Consider the following 21001-nt stretch of genomic DNA (forward strand, 5'->3'; position numbering starts at 1 on the left):
GTAAAAGGGCAGACCTAACCTCCAGACATGAAGATTCCAAAGGTTATAACTATTATTAAAGCAAACAGCTAAAACTGGTCTTTATAATCCTCCTTGACTCCAAGAGATACTAGAGTTGGAGAAGGAGGATAAGTTAAGTGTATGATGATTACTGGTTAGGTGCCCCCGGGGTCCCCAATCTATGAAGGTAAGAAAGTCTATAAATGTAATATATATGTGTGGGAGGGAGAGGCAACAGGGAGCCCATACTACTGATGCTGAATCTGATTCCCATTGTAAGGGCATTTGGCAGTGCGAACTGAGGGTGTGTGGCTGCATTTTAGGCATTTACCGAGATAGCTGAAATAAAAGATTAGCAGGTTGGGAGTTATGTTTAGGAATATAGTGTATATAAGTCTGGGGCAGGACTTGTAGACACAAGGTGTCAGGGAGAACAGAGAAACTCTGGGATGGGAGAGCAGACAAAAAGGTAAGGGGCGAGAATTTAATGCGATCCAGTTTTGTTTTTTAACTAAGGGGCCTGCAGGAGGAAGCCAATACCCTCCTGTCCACTACATATCATTAGTAGAAATGGGAGGCTTGGGGTCCCACCAGGGTGTTATGCTAAACACTGGAGGATTTAAAATATGAGCCCGATATATTCCTGGAGAGCCAAGGGTAAAAGGAAAAAACATCATCATCACCCAGTAAAAGATCCCCTTCACCTTAGCCGAATTATTGGATATGTTAGCCAAATAGGCCAGAAAGTGTCCTTCTGGTGTGACTGGCGCTCCCACTCGCATCATTAACCCCAGGGCTTGCTGGTCTTAAGACTTTAGACTTCCCCAGGTGATGGAAGCTGCTGAACGTGTTCCCAGGCATGTGGATCTCCGATTTTTCACAGTTGTTTGCAGATTCAACTGAGCCATCTGGGGGGATCAGATTGTTGGTGCTCTCTTTCCAGCTTATGGTAAGGTTTTATCAGGCATGCAGTGGTCACTTGGGTCCTGTAGGCAAAAAAACACAAGCATACCCTCGTCCCCACATTAGTAGGTTTGTGGGTCCTTCCCATCTGTTGAAATTCTGGAGGTCTCTATAGAGAACTCTAAGGTGAGCATTGTTTAAGCCCATTCCTGTTTTGAAGTGTCTCTGTGCTGCTGCACAGATGTCAGGGCCTCTGTTTAAAAAACTTAAAGTATGTAATGCTATAGTTTTTTGATCTCTAGGTGTGAGGTGTGAGAGGAGATCCCTATTCCCCTTCTTTGTTTTTGTAACATGAGTTTTAAAGTGGAGTGAGATCTTTTAACAATAGTTTGTTTCATGGGGTTGTGAGCTATGCTTGTTATGAGTTTGAAGTTCCGTTGTGTGAATGTTCTGAAAAGATTTGATGTATAGGCAGGCCTATTATCTGTTTTTATAGACAAAGTTTTGCTCATGTGGTTGACGGCATTCAAGGTGTGTGTTTTGAGCGTTTTTAGTTCGCTCTCCTGACAAGGGGGTGTCGACCCTGAAGTGGGAATAGGTATCTATGGATACATGCACATATTTTTGTCTTCCACATGGGGGGTAGTGAGTTACGTCAGTTTGCCCTAATTGATTAGGGGCCAATCTGAGAGGATTTACTGAAGGATGATAAATGGGGCCTGCAACTCATTAGCAATCAGGCAGGCCCGAATACCTTGTTTAGCTTGCTCTAATGTGAGCTGAAACTCTTTAGTTAAGGATTTAGCATTCTGAGAATGAAAGTTATGAAAGTTCTACTTTTTGAAAGGCTAAGATTGCTCCTACGGGGGCATTTTTTTGGCATGATTATTCCCTTTAGTAAGGCGTTTTGGAAGTCCAGAATGAGAATGTATGTAGGTTACAAAAATGGGATGCTGACGTTGTTTCTGATACCTTTTTAAATTATGTAAAAAGAATTATTGGTTAACATAATATTATTAAGATAATGAAATAGGGTTATAGCTACAGGTTTTTATGCAGTCAGATTTTTGTTACCAGGCCAGGATAGACAGTTATATACACAGCCTCGGGAAAGCACTGTAAAATCCATTGTTGGCTTTTTCACGCGAGGGTGAATACAGACTTTGTTTAAGGAGATACTAGAGAAGGTTTTAGCAAGTTTGAAAACAAAGTAATAGTGACATAACTGGATATTAATTTTTGTAATAAACTAACAATATTTAGGGTTGTTGCATTCAGCAGTGGTGTTACTTTAATTTATGATAGCTTACTGTTATATATTATTTCATGGCAGCTTTCAATGTGAGTTGGACAAGTATGAGTTAACTAAAGCATTTGTTTTGCCCCAGCTTTCAGTGTAAATCAGACAAGTATGAGTTAAAGCATTTGCTTTTTGATTTCCAGGCAGAGATGTTGTTTTTGTGATACATACCATTTTTAATAATAACTAAAACCATTATTAACAACATTATGTTTTTATCTAATATTATGCTGGAACATTGTTAAATTTTCAGAAATTTCATATACCTTTTAAGTATTTATATGAACTTTTTACTTATACAACTATAAGTAACAGAGGGTTAAAGAATTCCTTTTAACTTTTTTTTTGAAAAAAGATTTATTTATTTATTTATCTCCTCTTCCACCCCACCCCCCACCCTGGTTGTCTGTTCTCTGTGTCTATTTGCTGCATCCTCTTTGTCCACTTCTGTTGTTGTCAGCGGCACGGGAATCTATGTTTATTTTTGTTGTGTCATCTTGTGTGTCAGCTCTGCGTGTGTGCAGCACCATTCCTGGGCAGGCTGCACTTTCTTTCGCGCTGGATGACTCTCCTTATAGGGCACACTCCTTGTGCATGGGGCTCCGTACGTGGGGGACACCCCTGCATGGCATGGCACTCTTTGTGCGCTTTAGCACTGCACATGGGTCAGCTGCACACAGGTCAAGGAGGCCCAGGGTTTGAACCACAGACCTCCCATGTGGTAGGCGGACACCCTAACCACTGGGCCAAGTCTGCTTCCCCCTTTTAACTTTATAGCATTTTATTTTATTACTATTTTTAAAGATTTATTTTTTATTTATTTCTCTCCCCTCCCCCTCCTTCTCCCCTCCCCCTTCTCCCCTCTCCTCCCCTCTCTCCCCTTTCCCTGTCCCTCCCCCCCAGTTGTCTGCTCTCTGCATCGATTTGCTATATGTTCTTCTGTGACTGCTTCTATCCTTATCAGCCACACCTGGAATCTGTGTTTCTTTTTGTTGCATCATCTTGTTGTCAGCTCTCTGTGTGTGCGGTGCCATTCTTGGGCAGGCTGCACTTTCTTTCATGCTGGGTGGCTCTCCTTATGGGGCGCACTCCTTGCACGTGGGGCTCCCCTATGCGGGGACACCCCTGCGTGGCACGGCACTCCTTGTGCACATCAGCATTGCACGTGGGCCAGCTCCACATGGGTCAAAGAGGCCCGTGGTTTGAACCGCGGACCTCCCATGTGGTAGACAGATGCCCTAACCACTGGGCCAAGTCCGCTTCCCTTTATAGCATTTTCAAATTATAACATATTAAATGAACTTAACTATTTTATTACTTCACTTTTTAAGGTGAAAGAACAAATCTTTTGTAATAATTTGAAATAAAATATACTTTTCAGGATTTGATTTTGAGAAAGCATGTTTGAACATTATGTTTCTTTAGAAGTGATAAGGCTTTTTTTTTTTAAACAGACAAGGAAACAATAAGATTAAAGTACAAGAAGCTATTTTGATGAAAGAGACTTCTTTGTACACTTATTAGTCAGGAGAAAAACTCTTTGTAAGCTTTTGCTAAAACAGACCAATGATTAAGAAACTTTGTTACTTTAAAAGAGAAAGAACAAAATTTTAACTTTGCATCAGTATATTATTTGATACTATAGCCTTTAAAACATTATAGATAGACCCATTGATCTTATTTAACTTTAGCTAAAAAACTCCTTTTCCATATACTTTTCACACTTTCTGTATTCATTCAGGTTTTGTTCCACATTTTATTCTTTCTTAATAGCCAGTCCTTTTATCTTAGGACAAAATTACTTTCTTTTTCCTTAATACAAAGAAAATAACACATTCTATATGCCTTTCATATTTAACTTACCAAAACAACTTTGGAAACTGTTTCAAAGCAAACTTCTTGTAGCATACAATTACCATTAAAATTAAACAAACTTGTTAGACTAATGGTTTTATTAGACACATTAACAGAAACATAAAGCTCACCAATTTGACTTATAATTCTTATTCTTTTGGTATGACTGTTTCTAAGTTTTTCATTATTTTGCATTTCTGATTTTACTACTTTTAAGATTTTTCTGGGAAGCAATGTTGTCTTGACTATGCAAGCTTGTTCTTGGAAATATTTTAAATAGTAATCAGCAACCAGTTAGGAATATTTGAGCAATATAAATGCATTTAAGCTTTAACGTCACAGTTTAGATAGATATTTAACACATATATTTTGGATTATTACTTTTTTGGAGTACACTTAGATTTAAAGTTCAGGAGTAAGTTAAAGATCTACTTATAAGAAGCAATTGTAGGTTTGATATTTTGCAGTGTATCAAGAGGGACAGGATATTAGGATTTGAATGGGATGTGGATAGGATTTTTGAGTTGAACTGTGTTTGGTTTGTGATGGGCAGCAATGATAGGAATTTAGTGTTTTAGATTTTCAGGTTTGACAGTTTGGCAGGAAAAGGGGGAGCAGAGAAGGGAGTGAGAATATGGGGGTGGTGCTGGTGGAAGTTCAGTTGGAATAATTGAAAGGATAGCATCTACTGAAGGTGGGAATGGAGGAGGTGGTGGAAGTAAATTTACCGGTTCTGTTAATGAAGGGAGCAGCAGGCACAGCATCCTTTTGTGATTTTACATGGGAGGGGGTATGTAGAGGACAGTGGGCTGTACGAACCATTACCTAGGCTAACAATACTGAAATAGGGATTTTTTCCCCATGCTCATGCTTTCTTTTTAGGTTTTGGCCCACCTGTTCCCATAGTTCTAAATCTAGAGTACCCTCTTCTGGAAATAAAGACATAGCACAGAAATGGTTTGTAATAATTGTAACAGTTGACTTTCCTTAGCTTGACAATCTGCATCTTTAAGAAGTTGTTGCAAAGTACTCAGATATACCAATTGTTGTTTGGACAGAGAATTTCCCATATTGCTCTGCTGATTCTGAACATGTTGGCAGCTATTCCCTCGAGGGAATACTGCTGTTCTTTACCATGGGATGAGAACGTAGTTTGGACTGAATTTCCTTCACATGTTGATGGCATCTGGGTCCTCACACGGGGCACCACTTGTGGGAGTTGGTGGATTACTAACTTGTCCAGCAAGTTAGAGACAGCGTGAGAGAATACACTGAAACACAGTTAAGTGGCAGAGCTGAGCTTTTTTCATTTTGAGATGTATTAGTACATATACTTTTTGGGGCTGAACTTTTGCTCAAGAATTTTTTGGGTTAGACATTAGAACTTTGTTTTTCTTATCGCCATATCCAGAGGCAGGGGAGCAGGACAGCACAAGCTGTTTCTGCTGATCTTTGATGCCTGAACAAAGAACATACACAAATAGAATGTTACGGCCTTGCTGTTTTGTTAATTTTTACTTTTGCTATTTACAATCAGGGGCAAGGGGTAAAGCAAACGGAGCTGTTTTCAGCTCAAAAACTGTGCAAGCCATAACAAACAAAAGCATGCGTGGCTGTTTTTAGCTCACAGATGTTAGTAGCAATTATAAATTCTTTATCCAAGCAACAACAAAGAATAATGATTTTTGAATTTCAATTCAAGCTCACAGACCCCTTGATAAGAACCCCACTTTAAAGGGAGAATGGATGATTTTAACAGTTGGAAAGAATTTCTAGCTGTACCTCAGCCAGCCAGCTTCTCCTGGAAAATTAATAAAAACCTTCATCAGAGTTCCAAACTAGAAACCTGACTAATACAGTTTCTCATTAATAAAAAGAGATACTGTACTTGTAAATGCAATGAACTTTAATTCTGCCTCTTTAGATTATCATACAATTTTTATGGAAACTTTAATTATTATTGGAGAAGTTGTGAGTTTACAAAACAATCATGCATAACATATAGGATTCCCCTACATCACCCCACCATCAACCCCTTGCATTATTGTGGAATATTTGCTACAAATGATGAAAGAACATCATCAAAATATTACTGCTAACTATAGTCCATTGCTTATATTTGGTGTATTTTTCCCAGATTCCACTCTATTGCTAACATCATGTATTAGTGTTATATATTTATTATAGTTCATGAAAGAACATTCTAATATTTGTATTAAGCGCAGTCCATTATCCACCAAGGGTTCACTGTGTTATACAGTCCCATACCGTGTACATTCCATACAAAGTGTTTACTCAGTGGCTCTCAGTTTTATCACAGAGTTGTGCTATCATCACCTCAGGCAATTATAGAACATTTTCATTACTCCAAAGGAAAAATCCCATACTACCTTGCACCCCTTTATTGTTTATCCTTAGCACTGATATAGTACCTTCTTTGCCATTGATGAACAAATATTAGAATATTATTGTTAATTATAGTCCCATAGGTTACATTAGTTGTATTTTTCCCACTTATCTCCATATTCTTATGATGATAAGTGACCATATCTTGTATAAGTAACACACATTTGTTCTAGCTAATAGAAAAACATTCTTACATTTGTAATATCAACAATTCTCATCCACCATCAAGTTTGCTATGCTAATATTACCTAGATTATACTTTAGTTTTTTTTTAAATTGACATTTATGTCCGTAGACAACCAAGTTTGCCGTTCTTTTTCTAATGTCTCTAGGTGTGCAGTTAAGTCTTTGGTCTTAGCTCTTCTTTTTAAATAAAAGCATTGAGGGCTATAAATTTCCCTCTGAGCACTGCTTTGCTGCATTCCATAAGGTTTTTTTGTCTATTTTTTTAATGTTACATTAAAAAAATATGAGGTCCCCATATACCCCCCACCCCCCTCACCCTACTCCTCCCCCCATAACAACAACCATAGGTTTTGACAGGTGTGTTCTCATTTTTATTTGTCTTGAGATATACACTGATTTCTCTTGCAATTTCTTCTTTGACCCACTGATTGTTTAAGAGCATTTAATCTCCATATATTTGTGAATTTTCTACCTGTTATTGATTTTCATATTCATTCAATTGTGATCAGAGAAGGTGCTTTGTATAATTTCAATTTCTAAAAATTTATTGAAACATGTTTTGTGACCCAACATATGCTCTGTCCTGGAGAAAGATTCATGAGCACTTGAGAAGATTGTATATTCTGCTATTTTGAGGTATAATGTTCTACATATGTTGTTAGGTCTAGTCCATTTATCATATTATTCAAGTTCTGTTTCCTTATTGCCTTCTGTTCAGATTTCTATCCAATGAGGAGAGTGATGTATTGAAGTCTCCAACTATTATAGTATTGTAGAGACATCTATTTCTCCCTTCAATTTTGCCAGTGTATGCCTCATGTAATTTGGACCATCCAGTTATTTATTATGGTTATTTCTTATTGGTGAAATGCCCCTTTTATTAATATATAAAATGACCTTCTTCATCTCTTATAACAGTTTTGCATTTAAAATCTATTTTGTCTGATATTAGTACAGCTATTCCAGATCTTTTATGGTTACTATTTGCATGAAATTTCTTTTTCCAGCCTTTCACTTTCAGCCTTTTTGTGTCCTTGAATCTGGTGCAGACAGCATATAGATTGTTCATATTGTTTTTATACATTCTGCCAGTCTGTGTCTGTTAATTGGGAAGTTCAATCCATTAACATTCAGTGTTATTACTGTGAAGGCATTACTTACTTTGTCCATTTTATCCTTTGATTTTCCATGGTTGTATCTTACTATTGTCAGTCTTTGTACCCTTTTAGTTACCCTTACTAATAATCTTCATTTTTCCATTCTTCTTCAAGCCTTTCTCTACTGCCTTTTTCTTTCAAGCTGCAGCACTCCCTTTAGAATTTCTTGTAAGGCTGGCCTCTTGCTGATAGACTCTCTCAGTTTTTGTTTATCTGTGAAGACTTAAAACTCACCCTCATTTTTGAAGGACATTTTGCCAGATAAAGAATTCTTGGCTGACATTTTTTCTTTCTTTCAGTATATTAGATATAGCATAGCACTGCCTTGCTTCCATAGTTTCTGTTGAGAAATTGGCACTTAGTTTTACTGTGCATGATGAATTGTTTTTCCTTTGTTGCTTTCAGAATTTTCTCTTGGTCTCTGGCATTTGACATTCTGAATAGTAGGTGTCTTGGATTGGGTCTCTTTGAATTCATTCTGTTTGATATCTGTTGTCCTTCCTGGGTATTGATATTTATGTTTTTCATAAAGGTTGGAAATTTTTTTGGTCATTATTTCCTTAAATATTCTTTCTGGCCCCTTTCCCATTTGCTTATCCTTCTGGGGCACCCATAGTGCACAAATACTTGTGTGTTTTATGCTGTCATTAAATTCCTTGAGACCCTGTTCCATTTTTTCCATTTTTTTCTCTGTTGGTTCTCCTGTCTTATAAACCTCTTGTCTTATATACTTCTAATGTATTTTTAATCTCATCCATTGAGCCTTTCATTCCCATAAGATCTGTTATTTTTCTTTTCAAGCTTGCAAATTCTATTTTATACTTACCCAGTGTCTTCTTAATATCTTTTTATCTCTTTATCCATATTTTCCTTTAACTTCTTAAATTGATTCAGAGAATTTATATAAACCTCATTGATTAGGTGTCTTAAATCCTGTGTCTTGTGAGAACTTTTAATTGGTTCCTTTAGCTGGACCATATCTCCTGTTCCTTAGTATGGCTTGTAATTTTTTGCTAATGTCTAAGCATCTGATTACATTGGCAAATTTACTCTGATGGTCAATTTCTCTCTCTTGCCTAGTGGTTTTCTTTAATGGCTTTTCTTTGACTTTTGGTTCAGCTTATTCTAAATCTGTAAATTTGTCATGCTTAATTTATCAAAACAGGATGAGGGACCCACTAAGGAAGTACAGAGCAGATCCAAGGGGGCCTGGTGATAGGGACATGAGAGACTTCAAAAGCTTTTTTTAAATTATTTTATTTTTCACTTTCCCAGCCCTCCAACACTTGATGCTGTTTGGTACCTTTCCATGGCAGTGAATCTTTCCACCTCCACTTGCTGGTCTTTTGGGGCTGGCTAGAGCCACAATTCAAAGCAGAGATTTGCTGACCAAACTCACCAGTGAGAAACCCTGATCAGCCCTCCACCATGCCCTCCAGTTTCCCAGGGAGGAAAACATCCATTGTCCTCTCAGCTAGTTGCTGCTGCCCACTGGTTTACTAAGGCTGTTATCTCCCTGGAAGTTCCTATCTTACAATTTTAATGAATACATTCCCTTGAAATTTTCATCCATAAGTACTTGCTGTATTTTGGTGTTTTTTCTAAACATTATACACAAATATAAAGTATACAAATGTTTTCATATATTAAAGTAGTGATATAGTTGTTTTTTAAAATCATGTTATGGAGTTATAAATGTTTATATTGCTTATCTTTCCTTCTTTTTTTCTTTGCCATGATGCTCCAACAAAGACTGTGTCAAAAGTTATATACAGTCTTACAGTATTTGTTTCTTATTGTCAGCTCATTCTTCAGAAGGATTGAGTCACTTTACAGCAGCTTCTGCTACACTGCTACTTTAATATATTTATTGTTTAACATTATTTTATTTACTCTTAAAAATGTATAGACATATTGTCTGAAATGATAGTTAATTGGGATCAATTCTCCTTTAATATTTTATCTCATTTCTTACTAGGATGAATTATTAATGATCATCTCAATTACATATAACTACCAGCACACAGATATTACTTTAATTTTGAGGAATCAGTTGGCCTACTCATCTACCTGGTGGAATATTTATTCTCAATTTGAATGCATAGTGTATAGGAGTAAATGAAAAGCCTTGGATGCTAGCTAAGCTATAGATCTAAACCTATAAAATGATGGCATATTATGCTATTTTCAAATTCTGAATTGATTCAACTAGGATAAAAATTAATTAAACTCTTATTAAAACATGGTATGAGATATAGCTCATTAGAATTTCTGTAGATGTAGGCAATAAAGAAGCCAATTTAAATTGGGGAGCCACAAAGGGAAATATTCAGATTTAGGTACAAATTTATAGGTGATATTGGAATAACACATCCATGTTGGGAAAGTGTGGGAAATTAGGTTAATAGGTATGGCAGTGTCATAGTATATGAGGAAAACTATCGTATATAGAAGAGTAGAGTTGCAAATTAAAGAAAGCAGTAATAGATAAATTTGGTCGTAAAATGCCAGCTAGATTAGAGTAAGAGAAGCCTAGAGTCAGGAAGTAAACTGTTGCTGCCATATAAGAAGAGATGATGAGGACCTAGACTTCTCTCTGAAGAAATGGAAAAGGAAAGCTAGATATGAGGGACATTTCAAAAGAATACCTTGTAAGTTTTGGTGACCTTTGGTGACTTTAGTCACTGGATAGATTACAAGTCTGAGACTTAATAATAAACTTCCTTTAAATTGAACCCAAGAGGTAGAAGAGACCAAGCTTAAGAGTAAAATCATCAGTTACTCTAGGTGCGAGGAAAGTGGAGATGTGAAAGCTTAGATCATGCAGGCAAGAATTAGATCACAGTTTCCCAAACTATAATCCACAGAACATTAGTCTGCACAGAAGCTCTGTATAAAAAGGCTTTCCTGGTTAAATTTGTTTGCATCTACAAATTCCTCATGGTCTCAGTGTATACTTAGGTATTGATGTTTTCAAGGAGCCCTAGAGAAAAGAAACTTGTTTGACTTTGTTTATCCTAGAATTTGCCTTCTGAGACAGTGTAGTTCAATGTATCAGAATGCAGGCTTTTAGCCATATGGCCTGGAGTAGAATCCTGACTCCTCCAGCTAAATTTGGGCAATTTATGTAACTATACTGTGCTTCAGTTTTCTTATCTTTAAAGTAGAAATAATAACAGGGCTATCCTTGGCCCATGTGATTCCTTTGTTTATGAGAAAAAGGTGTCCTTTTATAGCCTCCAACCTGCACAACTCTATGTGCTGTCCCTCATAAAAATTAACTAGGTCATATGGTTTTTAGGATTCAACAACTTTATGTAAATATAAAGTGCTCAAGCAGTGCTTGTCACATAGTCAATACTCTGTGATAACTGCTAACATCCTAAGAACCAGTGTTTGGTGGTATATACTTTGAGAAATGCTGGATTGAATGGATTAAATTGAGGTGCTTCCAAATGATTGCCCTTGCTTGAAATTGGATACAGTTATGCTATGATCTGCACAGTTCAATAATGCCTCAACTTATCAATCTTATAAAATTTGGTATTATAAGTACTTAAAAACTAGGATTTCATCTGTCAACTTTATATGTGTTTCTAACTTTTTTAAAAAAGATTTTATTTTATTTATTCCTCCCCCTTCCCCTGCCCCCCCCCCCCCCATTGTCTGCTCTCTGTGTCCATTTGCTGCATGTTCTTCTGCATCCGCTTACATTATTCGGTGGCACTGGGAAACTGAGTCTCTTTTTTGTTGTGTGATCTTGCTGCAGCTGCTCTCCGTGTGTGGGGCGCCACTCCTTGGCAGCCTGCGCTTTTTTCATGCAGGGTGGCTTTCTTTGCGGGGCGTACTCCTTGTGCATGGGGCACCCCTATGTGGGGGTGCGCTCCTGCATGGCATGGCACTCCTTGCACACGGTGGCACTGCGTGTGGGCCGCTTACCACACTGGTCAGGAGGCTCTGGAGATTGAACCCTGGACCCTCCATATGATAGATGGATGCTCTATCAGTTGAACCACATCTACTTCCCGTGTGTCTCTAACTTTTGACCCAGAAATTCCACTCCTGGATTATGTCTTTGAGAGATGCACAAAGAAATTTATTAAAGATATATTTGAACAAATATGAGAATATTCTTTCATGAACTACAAGTATATACTTCTAATACAGGCAGTAATTAACCAGGTGGACTGGGGGAAAAATACACCAAATGTAAGATATTGGCTATAGTTAGTAGTAATGTTTTGATGATGCTCTTTCATGGTTTGTAACAATTGTTTCACGACAAGTCAAAGTGTTGGTGATGGGGTAATATATGGGAGCCCTGTATGATGATATTCATGTTTGTTTTGTAAGTTCACAACTTATACTATACACTTATTATTTATGAATGTTCATGTATGAATGATAAACTTCAATATAAAAAAAGTTAAAAAAGATAAGTTACCAGCAACATATAGCGTAATCACAATTATGTAAAAATATGCATACTACTTGAAGGAAACAACTACATCAAAATGTAATTAGCAGTTGTTTTGGGGGTATTGCGTTTTCATTTCTATGTTTTTCTGTAGACTTTTAAAATATTTTTAATGTTTCTGTTTTTAAAATTTTTACTTTCATAATCAAGAAAAATAACCTTTAAAAATAATTCTCACTTGCTCTTTGAGTCATGAATATACACATGTGTCTGCTTTAATACATGTTACTTTCTTTTCCCACACCTGTCAGGTACTTTCAGGGTCAGAGTGGGGCAACATGTTGCTTTGGGAAGCAGGTCTCATCAAAGTTCAACTCTGTCGTGTTGAAAGAAAGACTTGCCACCAGGGTCCCATTAACCAGATAATGCTGGATGAGGGTGAAGTTATCACTGTCGGGTCAGATGGGTGTATTAGGGTAAGTTTTACTCTTACGTGGAAAGTAGTACCCAAGCCTACGGCTTGCAGTCAACTAAGTGGTTTTATTAGATTTTTATTTCTTATAAATTCACTTTATGGAGATCACTGGTCAGTAATTCTCCAGACCAATTCTCTTTAAATAATGCTTCTCTTGTGGGAAATATTTAAATTCTTGTCAAAATTTTATTTACTGAACTTTAACTTTGAAATTTTCTGAGAGGATGTTTGGTTATTTGATTCTGTTGTTGAAATAATGGCTTTAGTAAATGAAAACCCATGTTAGCAGAGTATCAACAGTAAATGTCCTTCTAAAATGCCCTGTATGAATGGATCATTTCCTAGGGATGAAAGTGTCAAGCATTTGTTGATTATTTTTTACTGACGTTACTGGTGAAATTGGTAATTTCTGAGATTACCAACTCAGAAGTGAGTTGATAGGGCTTGTCCATGGATGCTACCCTCAGCTTACTCCTTACACTAGTGAACTCACCTGTCTCGCCTGTGAACACTGTCCTGCCCATAGCGTGTGCTACACTAGAGCATTGCTCCACTACCTAAGTCCCCTTGGTTGCTTTTCCACCTACCCTGCACGGCACTTTCTGTGTATGTGTACACCACCATTGCTTAAACCCTGTAGTATAGTGATTTACCTTGGTACATTTTCCTACTGGGGCCTTACATAACAAAGTGATAATATTCTCTTGACATTCTTTAAGAAACACTATTATCAGAAGTAAGATTGTGTTTTCTGATAGTCTGGTTGCTCTGTTGACTCCTGTTCAGCTTACTATATCTAATATATTTTAAGTAAGCCATATTTCTCACAGTCTGTCCACTTACTATTGGCTTTTTGAACACCAGTATAGATCTTTACATTTACAGTGTTAAACTTCATCTTGTTAAATTTCACTCGGTCCTCTGCTAAGATCTTTTATGCCCTTTATTTTGTCATATAATATATTCATTATCCTTCCAAAATATCAGAATATCAAATAGAAGAAAAACTCAAGAAGAAAAAAATGTTTCAGAGGATCCCTTCATGAGCACTGCTTATTTTTTATGCTTGCTTCCCTTTTTCCCCCCCCATAGTCCACCCTGTCTCTTCAGTCCTTTTGCAACCCTTTAGGAAATACCTTCTTGCCTCCCAGGGGTTAGTCTGACTCTATTCTGGCCTCCTCCCAGCAGACTAATCCATGGGTGCAAAAGCAATCCCTCTGAAGTTGCTTTCCTAAAGTTTGGGTTAGTCAGTCTAGAATAATATGTCGGGGTGTGTCACCAATATCCAGGATGAGTTTTGGCACTTCACAGAGGAAGTCCTTCTGAGTTGGTCTGTGAGGTGAACCTGTGCTTTCTCATTCTTCCTGTAATATTCTAGTCTCCTGAGGATAAACAATCTTTGTCTGAAATAACAGAGTCTAAATTTATAGTAAGGATATCTCTAAAGGAGATATCATCTGCAACTATTTTCTTTGCTTATAAACATATAGATACATTTTCTCTTTCTAGGGATCTACCAGATCTTGAAGTAAAATTTACTTTGAGCAAAATAGGGCTATATTTTCTCATTAATCACTATAAATACAATGAAAACTATAGTAATTTCTTATCCCTCATTTCAGAGCAAAATCTCAGGAGTCAGGTTTTGGCTAGTATTCTAATTACAACTGCTTGTTAATTTTCATAAAAGAAGAAATGACTTTTGAAAACATTGGGGCCTTTTCAGGCTTACAAAACTACTGATTTTGTAACTACTGATTGGTTAATGTATTTTTAAATTATTTTACAAGATATGGGATTTTGAGACAATAGACACTGCTGATGCTATAGATGAGACTGGATTGTTAGAGATTGAGCCAATTAATGAACTTCAGGTCGACAAAAATGTCAAACTCTTCTCTATGATAAAAATGAATGAACATGGAAATAATCTCTGGTTGGCTCAGGTAAGTTTCATTCTTTTCTCTTGGCTCTTTAAAGTCACCTGGGCATAAAATTAAAATAGTAGTATAATTCATTTCACTGGAAGTCCATTTTATTATTAAGACTACTCTGGATACTTCAGCATTTTTATTATATTAAACTACTGCTAAACATTGTGAGATTGCTTTGCTTTTTGTGTGGCTATATTCTAAGATATATAGAAGTTGCTTTTATTAAAATCTGATCACACTTTAAAATATTTATATGTAAGCTTTTGATATCATTGTCCTTTAAATCACTGGAATGATTTTTAAAAATTTGGTAAAAGTTCAATATGATAAAGAAAAATATTATTAGTATTAACTTTTTTTTAGGATGCCAATGGAGCCATATGGAAGCTTGATCTTAGTTTTTCAAATATTGTAAGTTGCCTGTTTTTCCTATTTTCCTCTTTCATAGTAAAAAACTTTGTTATTCTCCTTTAAAAGCTACTTTATCTTTCTCCATGTTTGATCATTGCTCCCATCAAAAAGTTGCACAATATGTACCATTCCTGTGAATTTCCTCTCTCTGATATGATTTTACATAAAAAGCTCTATATCAGAGCAAAATTAACCAGAAAAGTGGCAATGACAATGCTTAACATTAAACACTGCTGTAGAGTTTTCATAAATGTATGGCATTTTCATTTATATTATCTCATGCGATCCTCACAGGGACATTGTTTAGTAGGCAGGACAGTTGTCACCAACTCATTTTACAAATGAAGAAATGGAAACTGGGATTTGAAGTGACTGTGCAAAATCACTCAGCCATCAAGTGCAAAGCCAGGACTATTCTGGTCCTCCTAATTCCAAAGTTCATGGCTCTTTCTAGCCTATTATGCTTTTTCTCATTTCTGTTCAAATAAAATCATACATGTATTATTGGGTTCTATCTGCATTTCGCTAAACTGGGCCTTAATTTTATCATAAAACTACCTTTGAGATCCAGTGGGCTCTCTGTCTTTTTATTATTAGACCCAGGATCCAGAATGCCTCTTCTCCTTCCACTCGGGGCCTATCCAGGCCTTGGCTGTTTCTCCCCTCACTTATCTCATGGTCACTACTGCCCTGGACCGTAAGTAGGAACTTGTAATGAAAATATATCTGGCCTTTTTGTTTTGTCTTCGGTATAAATTTAAAAAATATATATCTTTGATGAAAAGCCTGTGAGACTCTTGATGCCAGTGAGTTGAGTTGTTGTGGGAAGAGGGCACGATAATGCAGCAGTCATGGTTATTCAAGAGGTTACAATAAAGTCAGTAAGTTATTCATAAAAAAGCTATTTATTTTGGTATTATCCACATTCCTGCTTTTCCTTTTCTTTCCATATCCTCTCTTCTTTCTTGATTTCTGGCAAACCTGTGAGGATGGTGCCAGGTGAAACTGATTTATCAGTCAATCATCCCTTGTCTTCTTTATTATTCATTTTTACAACTTACCTGGTTGAGGGGGTAGATAGAAATTTTTGACTAAAGAAAGGCTATTGGATTATCAGTTGATTTAGTTATGAAATTTCATATAATAATAGTCAAAATGTAAGTGGGCCAAGATTATTTTAAAAGATATTATGTATGATATGTTTCTTTTAAAACTGTCTTTCCATAGGCTCTCTTCGAATCTATGATTTTTCTAGCAAGACCCCTTTGACTCAAATGAAATTCAAACAAGGAGGTACTGCTCTCACTTGGGTACCCAAACTGGTAAGTTTATTGTCATAATGTTCTTCTTCCAGAATCTATTAGCATATACAGTGTATCAGTGCTACTTCTTGGAAACATATTGTCTGACTCTGAATTTTAGATAAGAATAAAAATTTTATAGTTTATTTCACTCAGAATGTGATGGAAGTCATATCATGACCTCAGTATTGCTGTTGTTTTGGTCCTGTTTTTAATGAAAATTCTATTTTTATGTCCCCTGCAAATGAGTAATATTTCCATGTTACTTATACAACCAAACTTTTAAAATCTAGTCCTATCTATCTGACTCTGATTTCATTCATTTTATTAGTATTTCCAGAGTTTCTCCAAGGTACTAGCCATACTCTAGATTTTGGAAAGAGAGCAGTGTACAAAAAATGTTGTCATGGATCTTACACTCTACTGGGAGGCAGGGGACAGAAATAGACAATAAATAAAATAAATAAGTAAATTATGCATATGTTAGATGATGGTAAGAGCTGTGGGAATAGAGCAGAGATAAGGAATTGTCCTAGTTATATATTGCTGTATAATAAACTACTCCAAAATGTAGTAACATAAAACAGAAATTATTTATTTTGCTCATGCATTCTGTGGATCAGGAATTCAGATAGGTCATAGTGGAGATGGATTGCCCCTGATTCACAGGATCTGGAGCCTCAGCTGCGAAGACTTGAATGGTTGGGGCCTTAAATCACCTAAATCCCTTTTTATCACTGTTTGGATGACTTGATGTCTGGGCTAGCCTGGGATTCTCAATAGGAGTGCTTACCTAATAGCTTTTCCACGTAGCTTGGGCTTCCTCACAGCATGGTGGCCTCAGGGAAGCCACACTTCTTATGTGAAAGTTCAGGGCTCCAAGATCTAGTGTTCCAACAAACAAGGCCGAAGGTGCATGGCCTTTTATGGTCCAGAGTTGGAAGTCACATCCTGTCACTTCTCCCATACTCAATTAGTTGAATTAGTTACAAGTCCCATTCAGATTCGATAGGAGGGAACTTAAACCCCATCTCTCCATGGGGGGCATGTCAAAGAATTTGTAGCCATATGTTTTAAAATGCCATGGGGTTATTTTGGGGAGTTGTTTTATCCTCATGGTTTTAGGTTTAAATCAAAGAGAAAATGGTCCAGGTCCTAAAAGACGTAGAGATGGCTGGAATGGAAGGAATATTATGATGGGATCAAGACCAGAAGAAGTCATGCCAGGAAGCAGAGCAAGAACCATGATAAGACTAGACAAATAGAAACCAGAGAGCATGTGGATTGCCAAATCTGGCTCATTCTGTCCTACTCTAGTTGCACTATTACCTGAAGACTTTCAACTATGGCTCACATAACTGACTCATTTATTCAGATGGTTGTACGATACCATAGAAAGTTTCCTCTTTTAGTCATACACCTGCAAGGCCTTTCATGACCCCACCTTCAAGCAGAGCTAGATGTTCCTTCCTATGTGAGTGTTTTTTCTAAGACTGTATGCATACCTCTTATAGCACCTATATAGAGAATTAAGATGAGGTAGTTGCTTTATTGATTGTCTTTCCTACCAGACTGTTTGTTCTTCATGTCGGCATCTATGCCCCCTTCTCTTCTCCTTCTCCCCACCACCTCCCTTCTTCTTCCCTGTAGTGCCCTCACAGTTATCAGTACATTGTAGACACTTAGTAATTGTTTGTTGAATGAAGATAAACTCTGGGGTCACTTTGCTCTATAGGATACCCAAGCTCTCACCCTTCTCCTGAATGCCTTCTAAGGCAATAGATTTAGTTCATTTGGGCATTGCAGATTTATATCTTCAGCCCAGACTCCTCTAAACTGCAGACTAAATGTCATCTCCATTTTGAGAAATAGATGGTACCTCAAAAATCAACATGCCCAAGATTAAGGTCAAGATCTTCTACTCACCCCAACTACACTTTCCTATGTAATAATAACAGTAACAACAACAAACTACACGTCTGGCTCTTCCAATATTTTCTGTCTCAGTAAATGATAGTATCAGTTATTCTTGACACCTGCTTCTTCCTCATCTCCCATATCCAATCATCACCAAGTAGGTCAACCATACCTTCTAAATCTCTCTCAAATATGTTCATATCCTCTCACCTCCACCACACTGCCTCAGATTAAGTGGCCACAGTGGTCCTCCTGGAGTACTGCAGCCATCTCATAAAAGGTTTCCTGCATCCTGTTAGGCCATCTCAGATGTGTTTTCCACACTACAGTTAGGATGACTATTTCAAAATAGCAAATCTGATAATATCGCCAATCCCACCCTCCTAATTAAAAACCCTCTGATGGCCACCGATTGGGATAAGACTGTCTTTAACATGACATGCAAGTCATTTCATGACCTAGTGCCTGCCTATCTCCCTCTTCAGGTACTTGTGAAAGTATTGATCCCACAGTCTTCTCTTGTCAAATATTAACTTTTTCCTAAGTTATATACTTTCCTGCCACAGGACCTTGGCACAAACTATTTCCTCTCTAAGGAGTGCTTTGCTCACTTTCCTTTACCTAGTTCTCTGGGCATACTAAGATCAATCATGTGTCTTCCTCAATCTAGGGAACTAAACTGTCTAGGGAAGCCCTAAGTCTAGGTTAATTTTCTTTGTTATACACTCTCAGAGAATATCTTTCTTTTTTTTAGCATTTAGTTCATAATTCCACACTTACTAGTGGAATTGATTAATGTCTATCCCCTACACTAGAGCATAATCTCCATGATACCAGGGGCTTTCATGTTAGTGAGATCATACAATATTTGTAAGACTGACTTAATTTACTCAACATGATGTCTTCAAGATTGATCCATGTTGTTGCATGTATCAGAACCTTACCCATTTTTTTTTAGTTTTTTTTTTATTCCTCCCCCACTCCCATTGTTTGTTCTCCCTGTCTGTTCTCTGTGTCTGTTTTTTGAGTGCTCATCTTCTTTCTAGAAGGAACCAGGAACTCCCACGTGGGAGAGATGTACCTAATCATTTGAGCCACCTCCACTCCCTGCTTGTTGTGTCTCTCATTGTGTTTTCCTCATTATATCTTTGTATGGCATCATTTCACTGCATCATCTCATTGCATCATCTTGCTATGTCAGTTTCACAGTCTTGCTTGTCTTCTTTAGGGAACACTGGGAACCAAATCCATGACGTCCCATGTAGTAGGTGGATGCCCAACTGCTTGAGCCACATCCACTTCCCATAGTCACTGTTCCTATACCCTTCCAACCCTCACCTTTATGGTTTATTTTTGTTATAGCTCTCTATTTGCTTTATTTTTGTTATAGCTTTCCAAAACCATAGATGTATCATTACTTTTTATGCATTTGCATTTTAGAACCTGTGAGAAGGTATGAAAGTAGCATAACAGAAATACAATATAATAGTATTGGCATTTTTATTCACTTACATGGTGGCCTTTACCAGGGATCTTTATTTCTTTATGTCACTTTGGTCTACTGTCTAGTGTACTTTCCTTTTAATCTGAAGAACTCCCTTTAGCATTACTTGTAGGGCAAGTCTAATTATGAGGAACTCCCTCAGCTTTTGCTTATCTGGGAATGTCTTGATCCCTTCCTCATTTTTGAAAGACAGTTTCATCAGATATAAAATTCTTGGCTGGCAATAGTTTACTTTCAACACTTTAAATATTTCATCCCATGACCTTTTGTCTCCAGGGTTTCTGAAGAGAAATTGGCATTTAATCTTTTTGGGACTCTTATTGTATATAACACATTGCTTTTCTTTTACAGCTTTCAGAACTCACACTTTAATTTATGGCATGTCTCAAATCTGGTATCCTTTGCACCAGGTTTTACTTTGATTTAAATGTTTCTTACACTGCTTTAGCTTTTGGCAAGTTGTTTCTGCTACCAAGGCAAGTCCTGGGAGGGCAAAACAGAGATAGGTTTCCTGGTGCAGTCTTCCAGGCTGCCACCTGGTAGATTGGCATTGACATATAGGCACCCTCGTATGTTCATAGAGGTTACGTTGCTCCCTCCAAAACAGGCCAAGGGACCTATAATGGGAGCAAAGCCTGGTTCCGCATCATGCTAGGGATGGAGTGGGGAAAGAGCCAGCAAGGGCACCACTAGATTTTCCTACTTTTATAAAGCGGTTTTTTTAAAAATTCAGCACTTGCCTAATTACTCCAACCCTTCAAATTAAAAAAAAAATTTTTTTTGAGGAAGATGATTGCCATTTTTTATTAGTTGTTCAAAGTTTCTGTGGGGGAATGGCACCTTGTACCATCTTACATTGCCTTTTGGTTAACTGGAAATCTGTGAAATATGATCTTAATCGACTACTTTCAGCAACCTTGCATTTAATTTTTGTCTAAGGTAAACTCCACTGGAGCACAGGTTATTGCAGGATTTGAAGATGGGGTTGTTCGACTTCTTGAACTTTATGATCCAAAAGGGGTCACAGTTTTTACAGGACGGAAGAAAACTTTGGATGCAAATATTCAGTTGAAACAGGTTTTCAAACCCCACACTGCTGCTGTCACTGCTTTAGCTTATGATCGTGAAGGAGAAGTTCTAGCCACAGCAGTAAGTAGTATATTTCCTTTGTTTCCTATTGAAATCTAATGGTTGACTTTGCCTGATAAGTCCCTCTACTTGATCATGACTTATTTA

The 21001-nt window shown here is 37.2% G+C and overlaps 1 protein-coding gene across 2 annotated transcripts in view; it reads left to right on the top strand.

The window, feature by feature from the left end:
* Positions 1-21001, top strand: part of CFAP44 (cilia and flagella associated protein 44) — a 216979-nt gene that overhangs the window by 50089 nt on the left and 145889 nt on the right. For both annotated transcript variants that reach the window (XM_004475584.4, XM_058295842.2), the window contains exons 9-14: positions 12535-12699; positions 14489-14644; positions 14996-15043; positions 15641-15740; positions 16271-16365; positions 20705-20914. In XM_004475584.4, coding sequence (XP_004475641.2) covers positions 12535-12699; positions 14489-14644; positions 14996-15043; positions 15641-15740; positions 16271-16365; positions 20705-20914 — 774 coding nt within the window. The remainder of the gene's footprint in view (positions 1-12534; positions 12700-14488; positions 14645-14995; positions 15044-15640; positions 15741-16270; positions 16366-20704; positions 20915-21001) is intronic.

The sequence above is a fragment of the Dasypus novemcinctus genome, chromosome 4, assembly GCF_030445035.2.
Source record: "Dasypus novemcinctus isolate mDasNov1 chromosome 4, mDasNov1.1.hap2, whole genome shotgun sequence".
Classification (NCBI taxonomy): Eukaryota; Metazoa; Chordata; class Mammalia; order Cingulata; family Dasypodidae; genus Dasypus; species Dasypus novemcinctus.